The sequence below is a fragment of the Pleurodeles waltl genome, chromosome 3_1 (genome assembly GCF_031143425.1).
Source record: "Pleurodeles waltl isolate 20211129_DDA chromosome 3_1, aPleWal1.hap1.20221129, whole genome shotgun sequence".
NCBI classification, from domain to species: Eukaryota; Metazoa; Chordata; class Amphibia; order Caudata; family Salamandridae; genus Pleurodeles; species Pleurodeles waltl.
Window position 1 is genome coordinate 75625068 of NC_090440.1, and position 19579 is coordinate 75644646.

Sequence of the window (19579 nt, forward strand, 5' to 3'; positions counted from 1 at the left end):
GCTGCTCCCTCCCGCCTCCTGCCTCCCAGCTGCTCCTCCCTCCCCCCTCCCTTCTTAATGGCTGGCGCTGCGCGTCCGTGCCGCTGGCGCGCCAGAGGCAAGCCCGTCTGTGCCCGTCCGCGCCTGGACCGCGCCCAGCGCCACCCCCCCTGGTCCTCACGCCCCCCCGCACCCCCTGCCTCCGATACGCGGCCAGCAAACTCCTCGCCCTCAACCCTGGCCCCTCCACAGAGTGCTTCCAGGCCACCCCGAAGCACACCAAAGGACCTTTTTCCTGCCGCACCTGCAACTTCTCCTACAACAGAACAACGAAGCCAGCAACAACCAACACAAACCACCTGCACTGCATCCTCCTCAACACACGCTCCGCACGAAAACACGCCATCGAGCTCTGGGACCTGCTCGACACCACCGCCCCAGACGTGGCCTTCCTGACCGAAACCTGGTGGAACGACTCCTCGGCCCCTGACATCGCCATCGCCATCCCTGACGGATACAAGATCACCAGAAGAGATCGCACCAACGGAATCGGCGGAGGAATAGCCATCGCCCACAAATCTACCCTCAAGATCCACACCCACACGGACGACACCCTCAAGACAGCCGAACACCTCCACTTCCAGATTCACACGGACCCCAACACTACCCTCAGAGGAACCCTCATATACCGCCCTCCAGGACCAAGAGCCCCCTTCAGCGACACCGTCGCCGACCTCGCAAGCACCCACGCCCTCGCCTCTCCAGACTACATCCTCCTGGGAGATCTAAACTTCCACCTGGAGAACAACAATGACGCCAACTCCGCATCACTGACCACCAACCTCTCCAACCTCGGACTCAGTCAACTGGTCAACACTCCCACCCACATCGCCGGACACACCCTTGACCCACTCTTCACTTCAAGCAACCACATCTCATTCAGCCACACCTCCGAACTCCACTGGACCGACCATCACTGCGTACATTTCACCTTCAAGAAAAACACCGAACACCACCGCACCCCTCTACCGCCTCACCGCCGCTGGGGAAAAGTCACCGAAGATCAACTAGCCAGCACCCTCGCCAAAAACCCACCACCTGACCCCACCGACCCGAACTCCGCCGCCATCAACCTCCATCAATGGATCCTCAACTGCGCCAACATCCTAGCTCCACTCAAGAGACCCACTGCCAACCAAGAAAAGAAAAAAACAGCCTGGTTCACAGACGAATTGACCACCTCCAAACGCACCTGCCAGAAACTCAAGAAAAAATGGATCCTCGAGCGCACACCCGACAACCTTGCTACCCTCAAGGAAGCCAACCGCGAACACCATCAACTGATCCGACTCGCCAAGCGATCCCACTTCACAGAACGCCTCAACAACAACGCTCACAACTGCAAAGAACTCTTCTGCATAGTGAAGGAACTTTCCAACCCCAACGCCAACGACGACGACGTCCCTCCTTCCCAGGAACTCTGCGACGATCTCTCCACCTTCTTCTACCAGAAAATCGCAGCCATCCACGACAGCTTCAACACCTCACCTCCGCCAGATCCCACCCCCAACAACTCCTCCCACGCCTACCGCATCACCTCCTGGACTCAAGTAGACGATGCCGAAACCCGAAAGACCATGAACTCCATTCACTCAGGATCTCCTGCTGACCCCTGCCCACATCACGTATTCAACAAAGCCGACGCCACCATCGCCCCCAAACTCCGCAAGATCATCAACCTCTCCTTCAACACCGCCACCTTCCCGGACAGCTGGAAGCACGCAGAAATCCAACCCCTCCTCAAGAAACCTAAGGCTGACCTCAACGATCTCAAAAACTTCCGACCGATCTCCCTCCTCCCTTTCCCAGCGAAAGTCATCGAGAAGATCGTCAACGCACAGCTCGCCCACTTCCTAGAAGACAACTCCATCCTAGACCCCTCTCAATCTGGTTTCAGACGAAACCACAGCACTGAGACCGCACTCCTCGCCGCCACAGATGACATCAGACAACAAATGGACAACGGCGAAACCTCAGCCCTGATCCTCTTAGACCTATCAGCCGCTTTCGATACAGTCTGCCACCGCACCCTACTAACCCGTCTCCACGAAGCCGGCATCCAAGACAAAACCCTCAACTGGATCTCATCCTTTCTCTCCGGCAGAACCCAGAGAGTCCGACTCTCACCATTCCGCTCCGAAGCCATCAACCTCATCTGCGGCGTCCCCCAAGGCTCCTCACTTAGCCCAACTTTGTTCAACGTCTACATGGCCCCCCTCGCACAACTGGCCCGCCAACACAACCTCAGCATCATCTCCTATGCCGACGACACCCAGCTCGTCCTCTCCCTGACCAAAGATCCTCTCACCGCCAAAACCAACCTCCACGAGGGACTGAAATCCATCGCCGAGTGGATGAGCAACAGCCGCCTGAAACTTAACTCCGACAAGACGGAAGTCCTCATACTTGGGCGCACCCCCTCGGCCTGGAACGACTCTTGGTGGCCCACCACCCTCGGCCCCCACCCACCCCAGCCAGCCACGCACGAAACCTCGGCTTCATCCTCGACTCCGCTCTCACCATGTCCAAACAGGTCAACGCTGTCTCCTCTTCCTGTTTTAACACCCTCTGCATGCTCCACAGGATCTTCAAGTGGATTCCAACAGGAACCAGAAAGACGGTGACCCAAGCCCTCGTCAGTAGCAGACTCGACTACGGCAACGTACTCTACACAGGAATCCCAACAAAAGACATCAAACGACTCCAACGCATCCAGAACGCATCCGCCAGCCTGATCCTCGACATACCCCGCCGGTGTCACATCTCCCCCCCACCTGAAGGACCTCCACTGGCTCCCCGTGGACAAGAGGATCACCTTTAAACTCCTCACCCACGCACACAAGGCACTACACAACACCGGACCACCTACCTGAACTCCAGACTCAACTTCTACGTTCCCTCACGCCAACTACGCTCTGCCAACCTTGCCCTCGCCCCCCAAATCCAGCGCAAGACCTCTGGCGGCAGATCCTTCTCCTACCTCGCCGCCAAGACCTGGAACTCTCTCCCCACCTCACTATGCCAGACCCAGGACCTCCTCACCTTCAGGAGACTCCTCAAGACATGGCTCTTCGAATGATAGCAGCAGCACCCCCCCCCAGCGCCTCGAAACCCTAACGGGTACATAGCGCGCTTTATAAATCTATTGATTGATTGATTGATTGAAAGATGTGGGTCAGGCACTCAGGATACTGGAATTCAAACCATCATTGAGCTCTAAAATGTATTTGCGTTTTAATCGCACTTGTCTGAAGCGGAAGCTGGCACCGTTCAGAGTTACTATCTCGTGTATACATGGTACACTGAATGGTAATGGATGCTGGATGGGTTTACTGAATAATTTTATCTGTGATGGGCAAGTGCTGAATGGTCAGAGATTTATGTAGCAGTCTGCTGATGGCACTCGTGGTCCTACAGGTGAGTGTCACCAGGAAGGCCTCCATGCAGGAGTCTTAGCAAAGGTCCCCCTGTAGACTGGATGCTTTGGTCTTATTTACGGATTTCATTAACTCCTTAGGGCAGAAGGCCTGCGGGCAGAGAAGGGGGCTTCAAGGACAGGCGGGGAAATGCGAGGGTTAGAAGTGTGAAGCATTCTGGATTAAAGGCTAAATACTAAAATCTTTATTATTGCATAGGTACGTTGTGAGGTTGCAGTGGGGGCATACTTCAAGGCTGCCAAGTATGTCAGATGGTACATAATATTAAACTTGTCCTCCAAGATATCAGACTCCACTTGATCGATACAAGGGAGCAATGCAATTTTATGAAACGAAAGTGCTTTTAGAGCTAGTCAGAAAATGGTAGTTGCATGTTCATGCAAATAAATGAATAAAAAAATATTTAAAAAAATAATAATAATTGAACCACAAGGGGTTCGGAGAGCAATGAAGAAGTGATTGGGGGGGGGGGGCAGAACAAAAGGGAGTTGGCATGAGCAGGAAAGCAAAGGAGGCTAGTCCCGGGGAAGACTTGAAATAAAAATAAAAAAAAAAGCTAAGGAGAGAAGTGGCAATAACAATGAGCAAGGGGGGAGGATTGAGGGAGCATCGTGGACCGGAGTGCAAGGAGCAGTGTTTCGGGGGGAAGCAACGAAACGCATGCACTGTCATTAAGTGCCAAAAATTAAAACATTCCCTGAATGAAAGCGGTGGAAGGACAGTGGAAGGGAACAAGTCAGCCAGTCAAAAAGATGGAAAAGAGGCTATGCTCCAAGGGAGGGACAAACATAAGAAGAGGATGGAAAGCCATCCAATAAGAAGAAAGCAGATGAAAGTGACAAGAATGTCTCGTCTTTCTGCGATGGTAACGAGCCTGTTGCTTACAGACAGGTAGGAGCCTGGTGGGCAAGACCTAAAAATGGGGACAAATGGGGAAGTATGAAGATAGGGTCAAAAAAAAAAAAAAAAAAAACTCAGGACCTCACGAAGGGGGAGAACAAGATTAGAATGAAGGTGAATAATTAGGAAAGGGAGAGATTAAGAGTGGGAAGCGCTGAATTAAAAAGGTCAGAAAGTGAAAAAAAAAAAGTACAGCGTCGCCAGAAAGAATGGTACATTCCTGCTTAATCATCAGTAGAAGGGGTATGAGCAGGGCCACTGGAATTATGCGACAGGAGAGGGTCAAATTATGTGGCAGGGTTAAGTAAATAACACAGCAAGAAAAAAGGCAAATTATGAGGCATAATGCTGCACATTTAATAATAGTATCAATAGTTTCTCATTTTTAAACTTGAAAACACTCTGCGCATTTGTTGCACTTCATTAGCACCAGTTAACTCCCAAATGTAGCAATAAGCGACAAAAAAGTGACCAGTCCAGCTTTGCAAATGGCCTTTACTGCGCAGCAACTCGTGTGGTCGCATTTGTAGTAACTTTTGAACCGTTTGAGCTACAAACAAAGAATTTTCTGTTACATCTGCAGATTAAGGGGCAGATGACGGATTATGTGGCAAACATAGAAAATGTAGAAATATGCGAAAATCGCCGCAGCCGCACAATGGCACAATCCCAGTGGCCCTGTGGTTAGGTGCACGGAAGCTTCCAAACTTGAGGTTTGGGGGCAGATTAATCATTTCACTGAGATCCACTACAGTTGTTTCAATTTTCAAGTGCCTAGAAATAGGACTTGAAGAACACCGGGATATCAAAGATTAAGAATCGATTTAAATAGAGCACTGTTCCCAGAAGGCCTCCAGGCGCTATAGATACTACCTGAGGAATCAGTGCTGCTTGAACAACAAGGTTTTTAACTTTTTACGAAAGAGGTCAAGAGGGGTCGAGCAGGTGATAGCCAACTGGGCTCGATGCGGATGTGCTTTAGCCGCCAGCGGCTGCTGCTGGATTACAACTCTCTCTGCTTGTAAACATTGTGCGCGCGAAAGAACATCAGCTTAAAACAAGCCCTGGGCTCTTCTGCCGCTGCCAAAGATAAATTATTTCCGAGGGTAATCCTCCCTCCATTAGAGCGGCGCAGGCAGAGCGCACGGCGGGATTACTGGAAGGGATCAGCCCACGACTTCCTTTTTATTCCAAATCGAGTGGTTTCGGACAGATTGACAGAAAGTTATCCGTGGAGCCCGGAGGGGAAACTCCTGGTACCCAGAATTTACCCGAGAAGGCATCAAGAGCACAGTGTGCGCCAGTTTTCTCATGCTCCGTGCTACAGAGAACTCAAGGTAACAGACACGCTCCCGTGAGGCACTCTGTCGAAAATGTGCCAACTACTTTCATATCAAGAGTATTTCTTTACAGGCAACAAAATAAAATACTTCTTGCAACAAAAGTGGCAAAAGACATGCAGGAGTCTACGTATTCAGCGCGCGAACTATTAATCAATCAATCAAGGCATTTGTAAAGCGCACTACTCGCCCTTGATGGTCTCAAGGCGCTGAGGGGGGAGGGGTTTGGGGGGTGTTGGTGGACGGCTGCTACTGCTCGAACAGCCATGTCTTGAGATGTCCCCTGAAGGTAAGTAGGTCCTGTGTCTGTCGCAGGTGGGTGGGAAGAGTGTTCCACGTCTTGGCGGCGAGGTGGGTGAACGATCTGCCACCTGCGTGGAACTGTGGCGAGGGCAAGGTCAGCAGAGGGAAGCTGTCGGGTTGGGGTGTAGAAGGAGAGCCGTCAGTTGAGGTATTCTGGTCCGGTGTTGTGCAGTGCCTTGTGAGCGTGGGTGAGAGTTTGAATGTGATTCTCTTGCTGACAGGGAGCCAGTGCAGGTCTCTCAGGTGGGCTGTGATGTGGCTGTGGCGGGGATGTCCAGGATGAGGCCTGCAGAGGCGTTCTGTATGTGTTGCAGTCTTTTCTGGAGCTTGGCCGTGGTTCCTGCGTACAGGGCGTTGCCGTAGTCCAGTCTGCTGCTTACAAGGGCTTGGGTGACCGTCCTGGTTCCAGTGGGGATCCATTTGTAGATCTTCCGAAGCATGCAAAGGGTGTTGAAGCAGTAGGAGGAGATGGCGTTGATTTGATGGGTCATTGATAGTGATGAGTCTAGGATGAATCCCAGGTTTCGTGTGGTCGGTGGGTGTCGGTGCGGTTCCCAGTGTGGCAGGCCACCAGGAGTCGTCCCCGGCGGAAGGGGTGGAGCCGAGGATCTATAAAAAAGTTTCCAAAATACTCAAACGAAACTGAAAGTTACTCTCTCAGCCCCATGGTCCAGGGTCAGTACTGTGAAACAAACACGTTAGAAAGCGGTATTTATGGACATTTGCACGTTTGTGATACACACTCTGTGTCAACAGACAGGTCGGTACTAATACTAACCTTGTAGTATAACCAGATTTAAACACCAATTGCTAACATGGCTGGACTAACACAACAGACAAGTGGAAGAAGCAATGTGAAAACACAAAAGGGATGAGGTATACTATACACTGCTCACACTCAGCAGGCTGAGATTAACAGTCGCAATATTGTCATAAGGCAAACACTGGTGACACATCTGAACCAACAGCGGCAGAACACAGAACAGAGTACAGGGCACTGACTGACCCCAAGTGGGCCCATCACTTCCTGACAAAGTCTCTAGAAACGCAAGAATTAAATATTCTACATGGAACCCACCTAACCACACAATGTAGACATAGTGTGCAGCAGCTAAAATGTCTATTGTGTGGTCCCGATGACACAGTCCTCCCCCATCTACAGCGACATAGTGGAAGGCCGTTTCAGTCCTGTTCAAGTCACAAACGGAAGGACAAACAAATGCAAACTCCAAAAGGTGCTTACTCTGGCTGGTGACGAGACCGAGGAATGGGAAATTAGACTCCATACAATACATTTATAGTAATTGGTAAAAATTGGGTTACTAGTTGGCAGTGGTTGCACTCTGTTGAAGTAAGGACCCTCGCTCTAGTCAGGGTAAGGGAGTCACACAAATAAGATAGCCCCTGCTCACTCCCTTGGTAGTTTGGCTTAAGAAGTCAGGCTTATATAACAGGCAATGTGTAAAGTGTGTACGTATCCAACATACACAAGTAAAGATACGAATGTTCAAAGATTAACTGTAAGATAGCGCTTCGAAACATAATAGCTACAACTAAGGCTATCACAGGATCTTGATGGAGTCACTTCCAACAGAACAACACCACTTGCGAGGGAGTGCAAGCTGGTCATGGAGTCGCACGGACCCTGGTTACAGTACCTTGGAAAACAATGAGGAAACAAAGGCACTGCTTGGAGTCGGGGAGGGGAGGCGTCGCAGGAGTAGATGAGGTGTTGGTTTCTTCAGGTTGCAGGGAAGGTGATGCTGCCTCGGTGGAGAGGTGTTGGTTCCTTACAACAAAGTGGGGGTCAATGAATCTGGCAGGTCAAGATGCAAAGCGTCAACTTCACGGTATTATCACACCACGGGACCACATGTGCTGCAGTAGAGTCGGCTATCATGGACGTCAGTGACGCAACACTCAGGACTCACGCTGTGGCGGGACTTCAGCGGCACTGTGGAGGCGTAGGGCCTGTGTTGCAGGTAGTGGTTGCTACACTCAGCAGGGACCATGGCTCTGGCACAGGCACCGGCATGGAGTCAGAGAGTGGCGCCGGTTCCGAAGTCACTCTTGAGTGCTTAGTTTCTTCTTGAGTGCACCAAAGCTCACTTCCAAGGGCCCAGGGACTGGATTTGGCACCACCTGGCAAGTTTGGGCTCTCAGCAAGAGAGTCTATGTACTGGCAAGTAGAGACTGATGGCCCTGAGACTTTATAACTTTGTGGTGTCAGAGGTCCAGTACTTAAACCCATTTCTGTCTTTGAAGTAGGAAACTTCAAAGAGAAGTCTTTGTAGTGTACAAGGCCTGCCTACCCTGCCCTCACCCCAGACACATTCCAGGGGGTTGGAGAATGCTTTGTGTAAGGACAGACACACCCCTATTCACGTGCAAGTGTCAGCTCCTCCCGCCACTCTAGCTCAAAAGGACCCATCAGGATATGCAGGGCACACCTTAGCTTCCTTTGTGTAACTGCCTACAGTGAATTCACAAACAGCCCAACTGTCATCCTGACCAAGATGTGTATTGCACAGATAGAGGCACAGAATGGTTAAGCAAGAAAATGCCCACTTTCTAAAAGTGGCATTTTCAAACTTACAATTTAAAAAACAACTTCACCAAAATATGTACTTTGAAATTGTGAGTTAGTTCAGAGACCCCAGACTCCATATCTCTATCTGCTCCCAATGGGAAATTACACTTAAAAGATAGTTCAAGGCAATCCCCATGTTACCCTAAGGGAGAGAGAGTCCTTGCAATAGTGAAAAACAAATTTAGCAGTATTTCACTATCAGGACATGTAAAACATACCAGTACATGTCCTACCTTTTAAATACACTGCACCCTGACGATGAGGCTGGCTTGGGCCTACCTTAGGGGTGACTTGCATGTAGTAAAAGGGAAGGTTTGGGTATGGGAAGTGGGTGCACTTGCCAGGTCAACAAAGCAGTTCAAAACTACCCACACAGGACCTGCAGCGGCAGGCCTGAGACATGTTTCCAGGGCTACTAATGTGGGTGGCACAATCAGGGCTGCAGGCCCACTAGCAGCATTTGATTTGCAGGCCCTGGGTACACCAGGTGCACTATACTCGGGACGTACTAGTAAATCATATATGCCAATCATGCAGAAACTAATCGCCAATGCAATTTAGACACAGTGCACTTGCACTTTGGCACTGGTCAGCAGTGGTAAAGTGCCCAGAGCTCTAAAGCCAACAAAAACACAGAAAAAATAGGAGGAAGAAGGCAAAAAGTTTGGGGATAAAAAGTGCCAGGTCCAACACAAATCAAGAGACAGACAGCTATGACGTGAGAGTCTCCAACTCCTACACATGCCACAACAACAGTCTCCTTGTAGCAAGGGCAGAGATTGGAGAACACAAGAACTACTGAGTGGGATACCACTCCACCAGCTGATGTTACTTTGTAAATCAATGCACATATACACACACACATCTGACAAACGCTAAACTTGAGGCACCCTACAAAACATTAAACACCCTCATTAGGTTTGCATTAAAACCGAAGCAGATGATACAGACATGGGAGCCAGCACCAAACCCTATCATTCGCAGAAACAGTCACAGCCCTGATTTCTACAAAATGCACTAAATTCAAAGAAGAAGTACAACTGCTGTGGAGGAATATACACACTCTGACTAAACAATGCAATAAAGCAGTTGTTCCCACCAACCTTTTGACTTCTGTGGCGCCCCACTTTATCAATACTGGAACCCAGGGACCCTCGCTGAATCATTACTGAAATCCAGGGACCTCCCACTGAGTCATTACTGAAAGCTGGGGACCTAATCTGTTAAAATTATTACATTTTCCAAGCAGTAGTCTACCTCCTGAGGTGGCTTTGTGGACCCCCAGGGGTCCCTGGACCACACGTTGGAAACCACTGCAATAAAGGTTTATATCGTTTAGATGGGAAACGTGGCCTACAGAATCCCTCGAATAATGGCTACAATGTTAGTTTAATGTCATAGAACGTGTAACCCCTTTTGTTAAAACCGATAAAAACAGTTAAAAAAAATCCCGAAAAGTAAGTACTAGTGCCTTGAGTACAGGATTATTTAAACTCTCAAACTCTCCTTTCCTGAAATGGGCCTGAATTTGTGAAACTGAGAACGTTGAAGAGGGGTGTCTACGAATTTTAAGATAGTAGCGATGTTAGAAAGTATACAGAGAAGAATGCCTAACTTGACGACAGACTCACCTGGGTGGAATTCTGAGTAGGGTGGGGAGAGTAGACCCTTGCCACCAGAAGCCATGCACACAGTATGGGGAGCTACCAGTGGATAGCCAGGGCCAACTTTAATGCATGAAATTGGCACTGTCAGTACGTGTCAGTACTGCTTCAGCTGCCAGCTCCCACAATAATGGAGTCACTAGAACCCCCTTGGTACAGGGGCACCCCTATTGCACACTGGGTGCACTCTTGCTTGATGCGTTAATAGCAAAACATCACCATTTAATCTCAGTGAGTCAATGTTGCTTGAGTTGGGATCTACTCCATCTAACTTTTCGGCACTCTCCTCCACTTTCAGGAACCCACATGAAGACCCCTTTTGAACTCCAGGCACCACATAAAGCATTTACAATCAAACACTCAAAAGACAATAGGACACATACAGAGTGCCACTCAGGCAAAGGGGTTTTCTAAATGTGCAGCAAAATGTGTCCGAATGCTCCATTTCACCAAGCGCCAGATGACTTGGTTGTTTCATTCATATGCTTCAGGGATCCATATATGCCCCCAAGGTTCGAATCCTAGAGGATCAACTCAGTTGTTCACTATCCAGAGATCCAAGGAGCTGGTTATCAATAAATAATAAATTGGCACTTAGAAATTCAACACCTTGAAAGCAGCATTTTCTAATAGAACCACTAGAAATGCCCAAAACTAAGAAAAAACAATACAAAAAAAAAAATGAATACACTGAGGAGGGAAGAGAAAGCAAAAAAAGGAGGGCAAGGGAAAAAGTGGCATAAAGAGTAATTCTTCAGTGTTAGGAACAAAATGTCAAGAGAAAAAAAAAAAGAAAAGAAATGGAAAACCACACAACGCATTCAAAATTACAATAAGCACAGTGGAAAAGAGAGAAAGTTCAAAGTAAAATAAAAGAAGAAAAAAAAAGAAGAAAAAAAAGAAAAATTGATGCAAAACTAATTTAGCGCAAAAAAACCCGTAGAATTCCTAATGTATGTGTCAAGAAAGACACACTATGTCGATCGGACATCATAAATGAAGCAAAATCTGAAAGTGTATCACACTGAAGTTTATTCACAACAGCATTCCCCAAGTAACATTTCTATTAGTCCATGACTGGTGTGCTGTCCAAATCCTCTCGCGTTATTCTCTGAAACGTTCACTTTTTGCCGATAACAAGTCTATTCTTCATGAAGCTCATCCTTTGCCAATGACAAGTATATTCTTGGACAAGTATATTCTTCGTGAAGCTCACCCTTCGCCAATGACAAGTACAGTCTTCATGAAGCTCACCCTTTGCCAATGTGACAAGTATATTCTTGGACAAGTATATTCTTCATGAAGCTCACCCATTGCCAGTGACAAGTATATTCTTCGTGAAGCTCACCCATTGCCAATGACAAGTGTATTCTTTGTGAAGCTCACCCATTGCCAGTGACAAGTATATTCTTCATGAAGCTCAATGTGACAAGCATATTCTTTGTGAAGCTCACCCTTTGCCAATGTGACAAGTATATTCTTCATGAAGCTCACCCTTTGCCAATGTGACAAGTATATTCTTCATGAAGCTCACCCTTCGCCAATGACAAGTATATTCTTCATGAAGCTCACCCTTTGCCAATGTGACAAGTATATTCTTCATGAAGCTCACGCTTTGCCAATGTGACAAGTATATTCTTCATGAAGCTCACCCATTGCCAGTGACAAGTATATTCTTCATGAAGCTCACCCATTGCCAGTGACAAGTATATTCTTCGTGAAGCTCACCCATTGCCAATGACAAGTGTATTCTTTGTGAAGCTCACCCATTGCCAGTGACAAGTATATTCTTCGTGAAGCTCACCCATTGCCAATGACAAGTATATTCTTCATGAAGCTCACCCATTGCCAGTGACAAGTATATTCTTCGTGAAGCTCACCCATTGCCAATGACAAGTGTATTCTTCGTGAAGCTCACCCATTGCCAATGACAAGTATATTCTTGGACAAGTATATTCTTCATGAAGCTCAATGTGACAAGCATATTGTTTGTGAAGCTCACCCTTTGCCAATGTGACAAGTATATTCTTCGTGAAGCTCACCCTTTGTTAATGATCAGTATATTCTTTGTGAAGATCGACCTTTGCTAATGACAAGTATATTCTTCATGAAGCGCATCCTTTGCCAGTGTGACAAGTACATTCTTCATGAAGCTCACCCTTTGCCAGTGACAATTATATTCTTCATGAAGCTCACCTTTTGCCAATGTGACAAGTATATTCTTCGTGAAGCTCACCCTTCGCCAATGTGACAAGTATATTCTTTGTGAAGCTCACCCTTTGTTAATGACAAGTATATTCTTCATGAAGCTCACCCTTTGCCAATGACAAGTATATTCTTCGTGAAGCTCACCCTTCGCCAATGTGACAAGTATATTCTTTGTGAAGCTCACCCTTTGCCAATGTAACGAGTATATTCTTTGTGAAGCTCACCCTTCGCCAATGTGACAAGTATATTCTTTGTGAAGCTCACCCTTCGCCAATGTAACGAGTATATTCTTTGTGAAGCTCACCCTTCGCCAATGTGACAAGTATATTCTTTGTGAAGCTCACCCTTCGCCAATGTGACAAGTATATTCTTTGTGAAGCTCACCCTTTGCCAATGTAACGAGTATATTCTTTGTGAAGCTCACCCATTGCCAATGTAACGAGTATATTCCTTGTGAAGCTCACCCTTTGCCAATGTAACGAGTATATTCCTTGTGAAGCTCACCCTTTGCCAATGTAACGAGTATATTCTTTGTGAAGCTCACCCTTCGCCAATGTAACGAGTATATTCTTCGTGAAGCTCACCCTTCGCCAATGTGACAAGTATATTCTTCGTGAAGCTCACCCTTTGCCAATGTAACGAGTATATTCTTTGTGAAGCTCACCCTTTGTTAATGACAAGTATATTCTGCATGAAACTCACCTTTCATCAATGACAAGCATACTCTCTGCGAAGCTCACTTTTTGCCAATGACAAGTATATTCTACATCTGTGGTTCCCAACCTTTTGACTTCTGTGGACGCCCGCTTCATCATTACTGGAACCCGGGGTCCCCCACTAAATCATTATTGGAATCTAGGAACCCCCACTGAGTCATTACTGGAAGCCAGGGATCCCACCTAAACATTGTCAATGATTTGAAACGCAAAACAATACACAAAAAATACAAAAACAAGCATTCATCAAAGGCATACACAAATGATAATATATTGTATTTGATTTGCAAACAAATGTGAAAAAAATAAAAGTGAATAGGATGGTTGGAGCTTTCCTAAATTCAACTGAAGCCACACATCATCCGTACTGTATCCTGCATGATGCACCCTGCACTGATCCCACAAATCAATCTGAGGATATTAAATTTGTTTTTTTCCTCCAGTTTCTGGACCTTTGACATTTACAATATGTTATAAAAGTTTCAATTGTAAATCTAGCCACTTTATTTATATACACTTTATTAATCAGGTGATATTATTTAATTTTCTAAGCAGTCAGGGACCCCCTGAGGAGGCTTCATGGACCCCTAGGGGACCCTGGACCACATGAAGCCCACCCTTTGCCATGACATGTATATTCTTCATGAAGCTCACATTTTGCCAATGACAAGTATACTCTCTGTGAAGCTCACTTTTTGCCAGTGACAAGTATATTCCATATGAAGCTCACCCTTTGCCTTGACGTGTATTCTTCATGAAGATCACATTTTCGCCAATGACAAGTATACTCTCTGTGAAGCTCACTTTTTGCCAGTGACAAGTATATTCCACATGAAGCCCACCCTTTGCCTTGACGTGTATTCTTCATGAAGCTCACATTTTGCCAATGACAAGTATACTCTCTGTGAAGCTCACTTTTTGCCAGTGACAAGTATATTCCACATGAAGCTCACCCTTTGCTTTGACGTGTATTATTCATGAAGATCACATTTTCGCCAATGACAAGTATACTCTCTGTGAAGCTCACTTTTTGCCAATGACAAATATTTCTGCGTGGAGCTCACCTTTCGCCAGTTCCTTCCGTAGCTTTAGCACCGCTGCCAGATCACAATCGGTGGTGGCGTATGCGTGAGGGACGGTGCTTTTGGATTCGGTTAACCTTTTGGCGATGACTCTGCGAATGTTGCTGGCAGGAATTTCTGAAAAGCTGCCCTGGAAGAAAACATCAGCCATGAGATGCATTGGTCCAAGCAGTCTCCTGCACTGAATTGCATGCATGCAACTCTCAACAATTAATGTCAAATCACTCATAGTACAAACCTGGCTAATACTACACAATATTGCAATTGTCACTATAGAGGTTTTAGATTAGGAACAGGAAAATCCTTGATCGATATCCATATGTGAACCAGTTTTCATGGATGTGGTACAAGATGACAAATGGGATCACTGCTGACATGTATGGCACCTTCTTCCAAATCTGGCTTTATTACAGGCAGTCCTTCCCACGCTGGGACACACAGGCACAGGCATAAAATGAGGAAAGAAATACAGAGCCAGTGAGTTCCTGATTGCAAAGTGCCATTTGCTTAAAAAGCCAGGACTGGCTCACATGTGGGTGCCCTGCAGCCATGTGGACCAGGAGCATTCAACAACAAGGCGACCTACTGGGTTCTTTCTACTTTTAAATTTATGTGATTCTATGACAGCTTTTAAATTGTCTATGTCCCAAAAGTTCCTTGAAAATTGACCTCAGGGAGATAAATACAAGTTTAAGCATGTCCTACTTCAAGGATATAGGATAGTTTGATGACCAATAGCCCTGCTCTGATAGAAAGCGCACCAATATTGGCTGCTTACATGTGATCACGCAAGGTTACGATCGCTGAGGTTGGAAGATGTGTGGGACCGACTGGGATCTCTAAAGAGGCACGAGGCTGCCATATTTTTACCTTGGGTCTTCAGGTAATATTCACGACACATTCAGATGGTGTGCTGCTTTTGGTAAGTAGTATGAGTAGCTGTTTCAGTTTAATATTACACAATGATCTGCAAGACTATTTCCTGTTGTTGTCATAAGCGATAGGTGGCTATAGCAGACATTCAGCATAATACAAAGTGAAGTTGATAGATTTCAGTTCCTATATCATGAGTCTCTTGCACTCTCACCACTGTTTGCAATGTTCACATGCAGCAACAACATGGACTGTAGAGATTGCCAGGTCCCACAGACGAAATCAGTGAGATTTCAGGGCCTGACAGAAGAATAACTTCACTTACAAAGGAAGATCACAATATGTGAAATTTCTTAAAGCTTTGACGTTATGCAACACTTTTCTTCCCCAAATCAGTCTTTTCTCCCGTTTTAATAATGAAAAAGTGGAATGCACGCTGGGAAGTGAAAGCCACATGGTTCAGGCTACCTTCACTATAGTAAACACAGTTTTATGTTCTCTGGACACAGTTCCCAGCCGTTTGAGGTTTCAGGGAGGGTGAGCTCAAACAGCCTTGGATGGTGAGCCTATTGAAATTCTGGAGAGTGAGAAAGGCTTTCAGGGCAGCCAATCACCCTGAAATTCATGGATGCATTTCACTTGGACAAGAAGAGTGTAAGGAGTATGACACCTCCAAATTGGGGAGGGGGGGTGGTGGGAACTGAAGGGTGAAGGTCTCCCTGGCAGACTAAAGTTTTATGGGCCTCTGATCACAGGTTCATTCCTTAGTAGGAAAGTGGAGGGATGTTTCGGACCCTTTTTGATGAAAGTTGCCATTTTAATCTATGAGAATACAATTACACGTAGGAAGGACCTGCTGGCTCTCGACCGGCCTGCGAGCTAGAGACTTAAGTCTTTTGAGCAGTGAATCACATACAAGATTCAATTTAGTAAAATAATGTGCAGGACCTATGACCCTAGATCTTGTGTGTGAATGCTGCAGCTTCAGTAAGCCTCTTCAGCGTTGAGCTGTTTGGAGAAACAATTACCACTGGGGAGTTCTTCATCTATGACAGTGGTTCCCAACCTGTGGTCCGGGGACCCCTGGGGGTCCGCAAAGCCTTCTCAGGGGGTCCGCGACTGCTTAGAACAATAAAAAATATGAGCAAATATTGACAAATTAGGTCCTCAGCTTCCAGTAATGACTCAGGCGGGGGTCCCCGGATTCCAATGATGATTTATTGGGGGTCCCTGGCTTCCATTAATGTTAAAGCGGGGGTCCACAGAAATCAAAAGGTTGGGAACCATTGATCTATGAGGTTCACCGTCTACCTCCACATTTAAGCAGTAGATTTTGAAATTTGACTGATCCCATGCTTTCTAACAAGCATTTATTACGTATAGCAAAGGCAGAACTAGCTCTGAAAACGTGCACCTAGAAAGCATTGTGTCTATTGGTTTGGCAAGTTGTTCAAGACTCCAGAAAAGCCTGACAATGCAAGGATCACACAATTAATAAAACTAATTCGGGCATTGGTTGAATGTCTGTTGTCTTAAGGAATCATCATGTTTTGTTTTCAGATCAGACTTGACAGTACAGCATGTGGTCAACAAAGACGAGCTTTCAGAGTACTACTGAGAGAGAGGCTTAGCATCCACCCACCTGCTGGTTCACTAGAGTACAGGATTTGATTGGGCCGAAGTTGTATCCTTCCACAGAAAAAAGTGCCAGTATTGCACTTTATGTTTGTTGCAGAGCTTACACTCAATACGGATGGATGGATGGAGATGGTTATGAAATGATACAATAAAACAGTAGGCCTTTCATATTTATTGCAAAAAGCATATGTTAACATCAATCCTTTTAGGGGTGGATTGTTATTACTTCATATGAAAGCCTGCAAAAACGGATTTGTTACATGAAATATGACTGATTAATGTAATAGTCAAGAGTTTTTGGTGTTGGTTACCCCCTGCAACAAACTGTGGATACGAAAGTTTTGCTATGTGAGAATCCTTGTCAGGTTGACTTGGGAGAAATATTTAGCCCTGCCAACTATAATTTTGTATACATTTGTCATTTTAAGACTGTATGCCTGATGGTTGCCTTGCGGGAAAGCCTACGGTCAACAAATTGGTCATAAATGTGGTGGCCATGCTGGAACTTTAAAACAACAGCACAGTATATACAATATCACTGCTATACAGACTCCCGCTAAGTTTAGTTTCATTATTACAAGCATATGCCTGCTGTGTTTAGACGGCAGTATAATTTCCTTTTTCTACTTTTACTTTATCTTACATATGTCGTTGAATTTATGTGTGTTTTATTATCGTTGTGTTAGACGCTGAATGCAAGATTGAGTCAGAGGCGAATAAATGGATGCGTGATTGTCAATCTTTGAAAGAATGTATGTATGATGATGTATTGATTGCCTAAATCCATCCATGACCCAAAAAACACTTTCATTCATAACTCAGACTTACAGTTAATACTTTATGGAACATGAGATTTACTTTAAATATCTGCTTCTGGTGTGCACCTCTTAGTTTTTAATTTATAAGAGAAATACATATTCTGTTGCTTGGCATGCACTCGGTAGACTTTGTCATTTTGTACAATGTGTGCCAAAGACCTCTTCCCTTCTTTTGCCCAGAATTCAATTACCTGCGTTGGAGGCTGTCCTGGGACAGATAGGGGTGGCACCAGAGGCCTGGGGTGAGCCGCTGTGGTGGGTGCAGCCTGGGGGGCTTTGGAGGTCTCAGCAGGATGGGGTGCTAACGGGGGGCTTGAAGGTAACGGAGGTGGAGGCGCCCTTTCTGCAGCCATGCTCTGGCCCTTCTGCCCCAGCATCTTGAGGGCATCCCTACAGGTGAAACAGTAACAGCGAAATATTAGTTTGAGATGCACAGGAAATAACTGTCAGCTTCAAAAATGATTAGGCAATGCACGTGTGCATATACACCATTCATGACACTGAAAACAGTACACAATTAGCAAATTTAATACTCTTCTTGTTACATAGAGCAAGAGTCTGGAAGCTTCCAAACACAGGCCACCGGGGGTGTGGGAAGGTAAGCTGTGGGGCGGAACGGACTCGATTCACAGCGCTCTTGCCGTATGCCTCCGCGGGGTAAATTCTCTGCACGCAAACAACAATTGCGAAAGACACAGGGAGAATCACGGGAGCCAAGTTCTCAAAAAAATTGGAGTTGCCACGATCCAATTTTGAACATAAACTGGGAAGCATTTCAGCTGAAAAAGGACTGCAGGGGTTCTGTCAACTTATAACGTAAAAATTTGCATTAATTTTTGCTCCTGTGCACGCGCATGCATTGCTCTTATCCACACTCCTGCTCACACACCGCCTCCTGTGTTCCTTCGCCCCTCTAAAGACTCACTGCACCTTCTGCCACCTGCCCTTTCTGTTCACAGACCTCCCTGAACACCTGAATCATCAATGATGAATCAATTCCTCAATCTCTCTTAAACACTCATATCAGCCCCAATTCATTCCTCGATGGAAGTGCTAGATGCCACAATGATGTCTACTTCCCCCTAAACCTATTCACCCCAAATCCTCACAATGCGTCACTCACCTTTCTGACCACTTCCTGATCCACATGTTAATTTAACGTCTCAAAGCTCCTACTGTCTTCATCAAAGCACCCATAACGAAGCAAAAATAGTGTCCTTCACATTTTGTGCTATATCAATCAGGTTCGTGGTGACCATGCTCCTGTCCTTCAGTAGCACACTTCATGCTCCTTACAGCTTCTACTACCCAATTTGTACCTACATACTTTAAAGACCCTATTCAACCTCCGGTCAACTATTGGGTCTAATACGGTAATGTGCTTACCCCTCCAAAAGAGGAGAAAAAGCTGCTCAGTGGAGCGCCAACAGATCTCAACAAGCATTTGCAAAGCAACGGGTCTCGCATTTGCTCGAGTTAGAGCTATTAGTGTTGTAAATTCCTAACTGGACTTTTCTTACCACATAAATTGAAAATGAAAAGTAAAACAGTTGACATAAGCGAGCCGATCCAAAGCACCAAGGCCACCATAGGCATGAGCGCGAAGGAGAGACACGAGGAAAAAGACGTTTGCTCGCAGTCAAACGTATTGGCAAAAGTGCAATTATCCACGTAACAGGGTCGGTGTCCAAGGCAGTAACAAAATTGCCACAAGGCGGGACAAACGTAAAGTATTTACCAATGATAACATAGGATTTTTGAAAGGCAAGCCCATGAACGAGTGATAGTGATGGGTGTGCGGTGGGCGTGGTTAAAAGCCCGCAGCTAGATTACAACAGACCAGAGCGCTCGCGTGCTCGACCTAAAAAGAGCATACGACAGTCTGACGACACAACTCAACTCAGCAAAATCAGAAACACTGGCCTGGGCAACTTCATCCCACTTACAACAAAAGTCAAGAAACCTTACTTT

General features: G+C 46.2%; 1 protein-coding gene across 1 annotated transcript in view; it reads right to left on the minus strand.

Annotated features, from left to right (window-relative positions):
* Positions 1-19579, minus strand: part of PDHX (pyruvate dehydrogenase complex component X) — a 361556-nt gene that overhangs the window by 125635 nt on the left and 216342 nt on the right. The window contains exons 6-7 of the mRNA XM_069221839.1: positions 17800-17998; positions 14262-14409 (exon numbers count right to left, since the gene is read on the minus strand). Of these exons, the coding sequence (XP_069077940.1) occupies positions 14262-14409; positions 17800-17998 (347 nt within the window). The remainder of the gene's footprint in view (positions 1-14261; positions 14410-17799; positions 17999-19579) is intronic.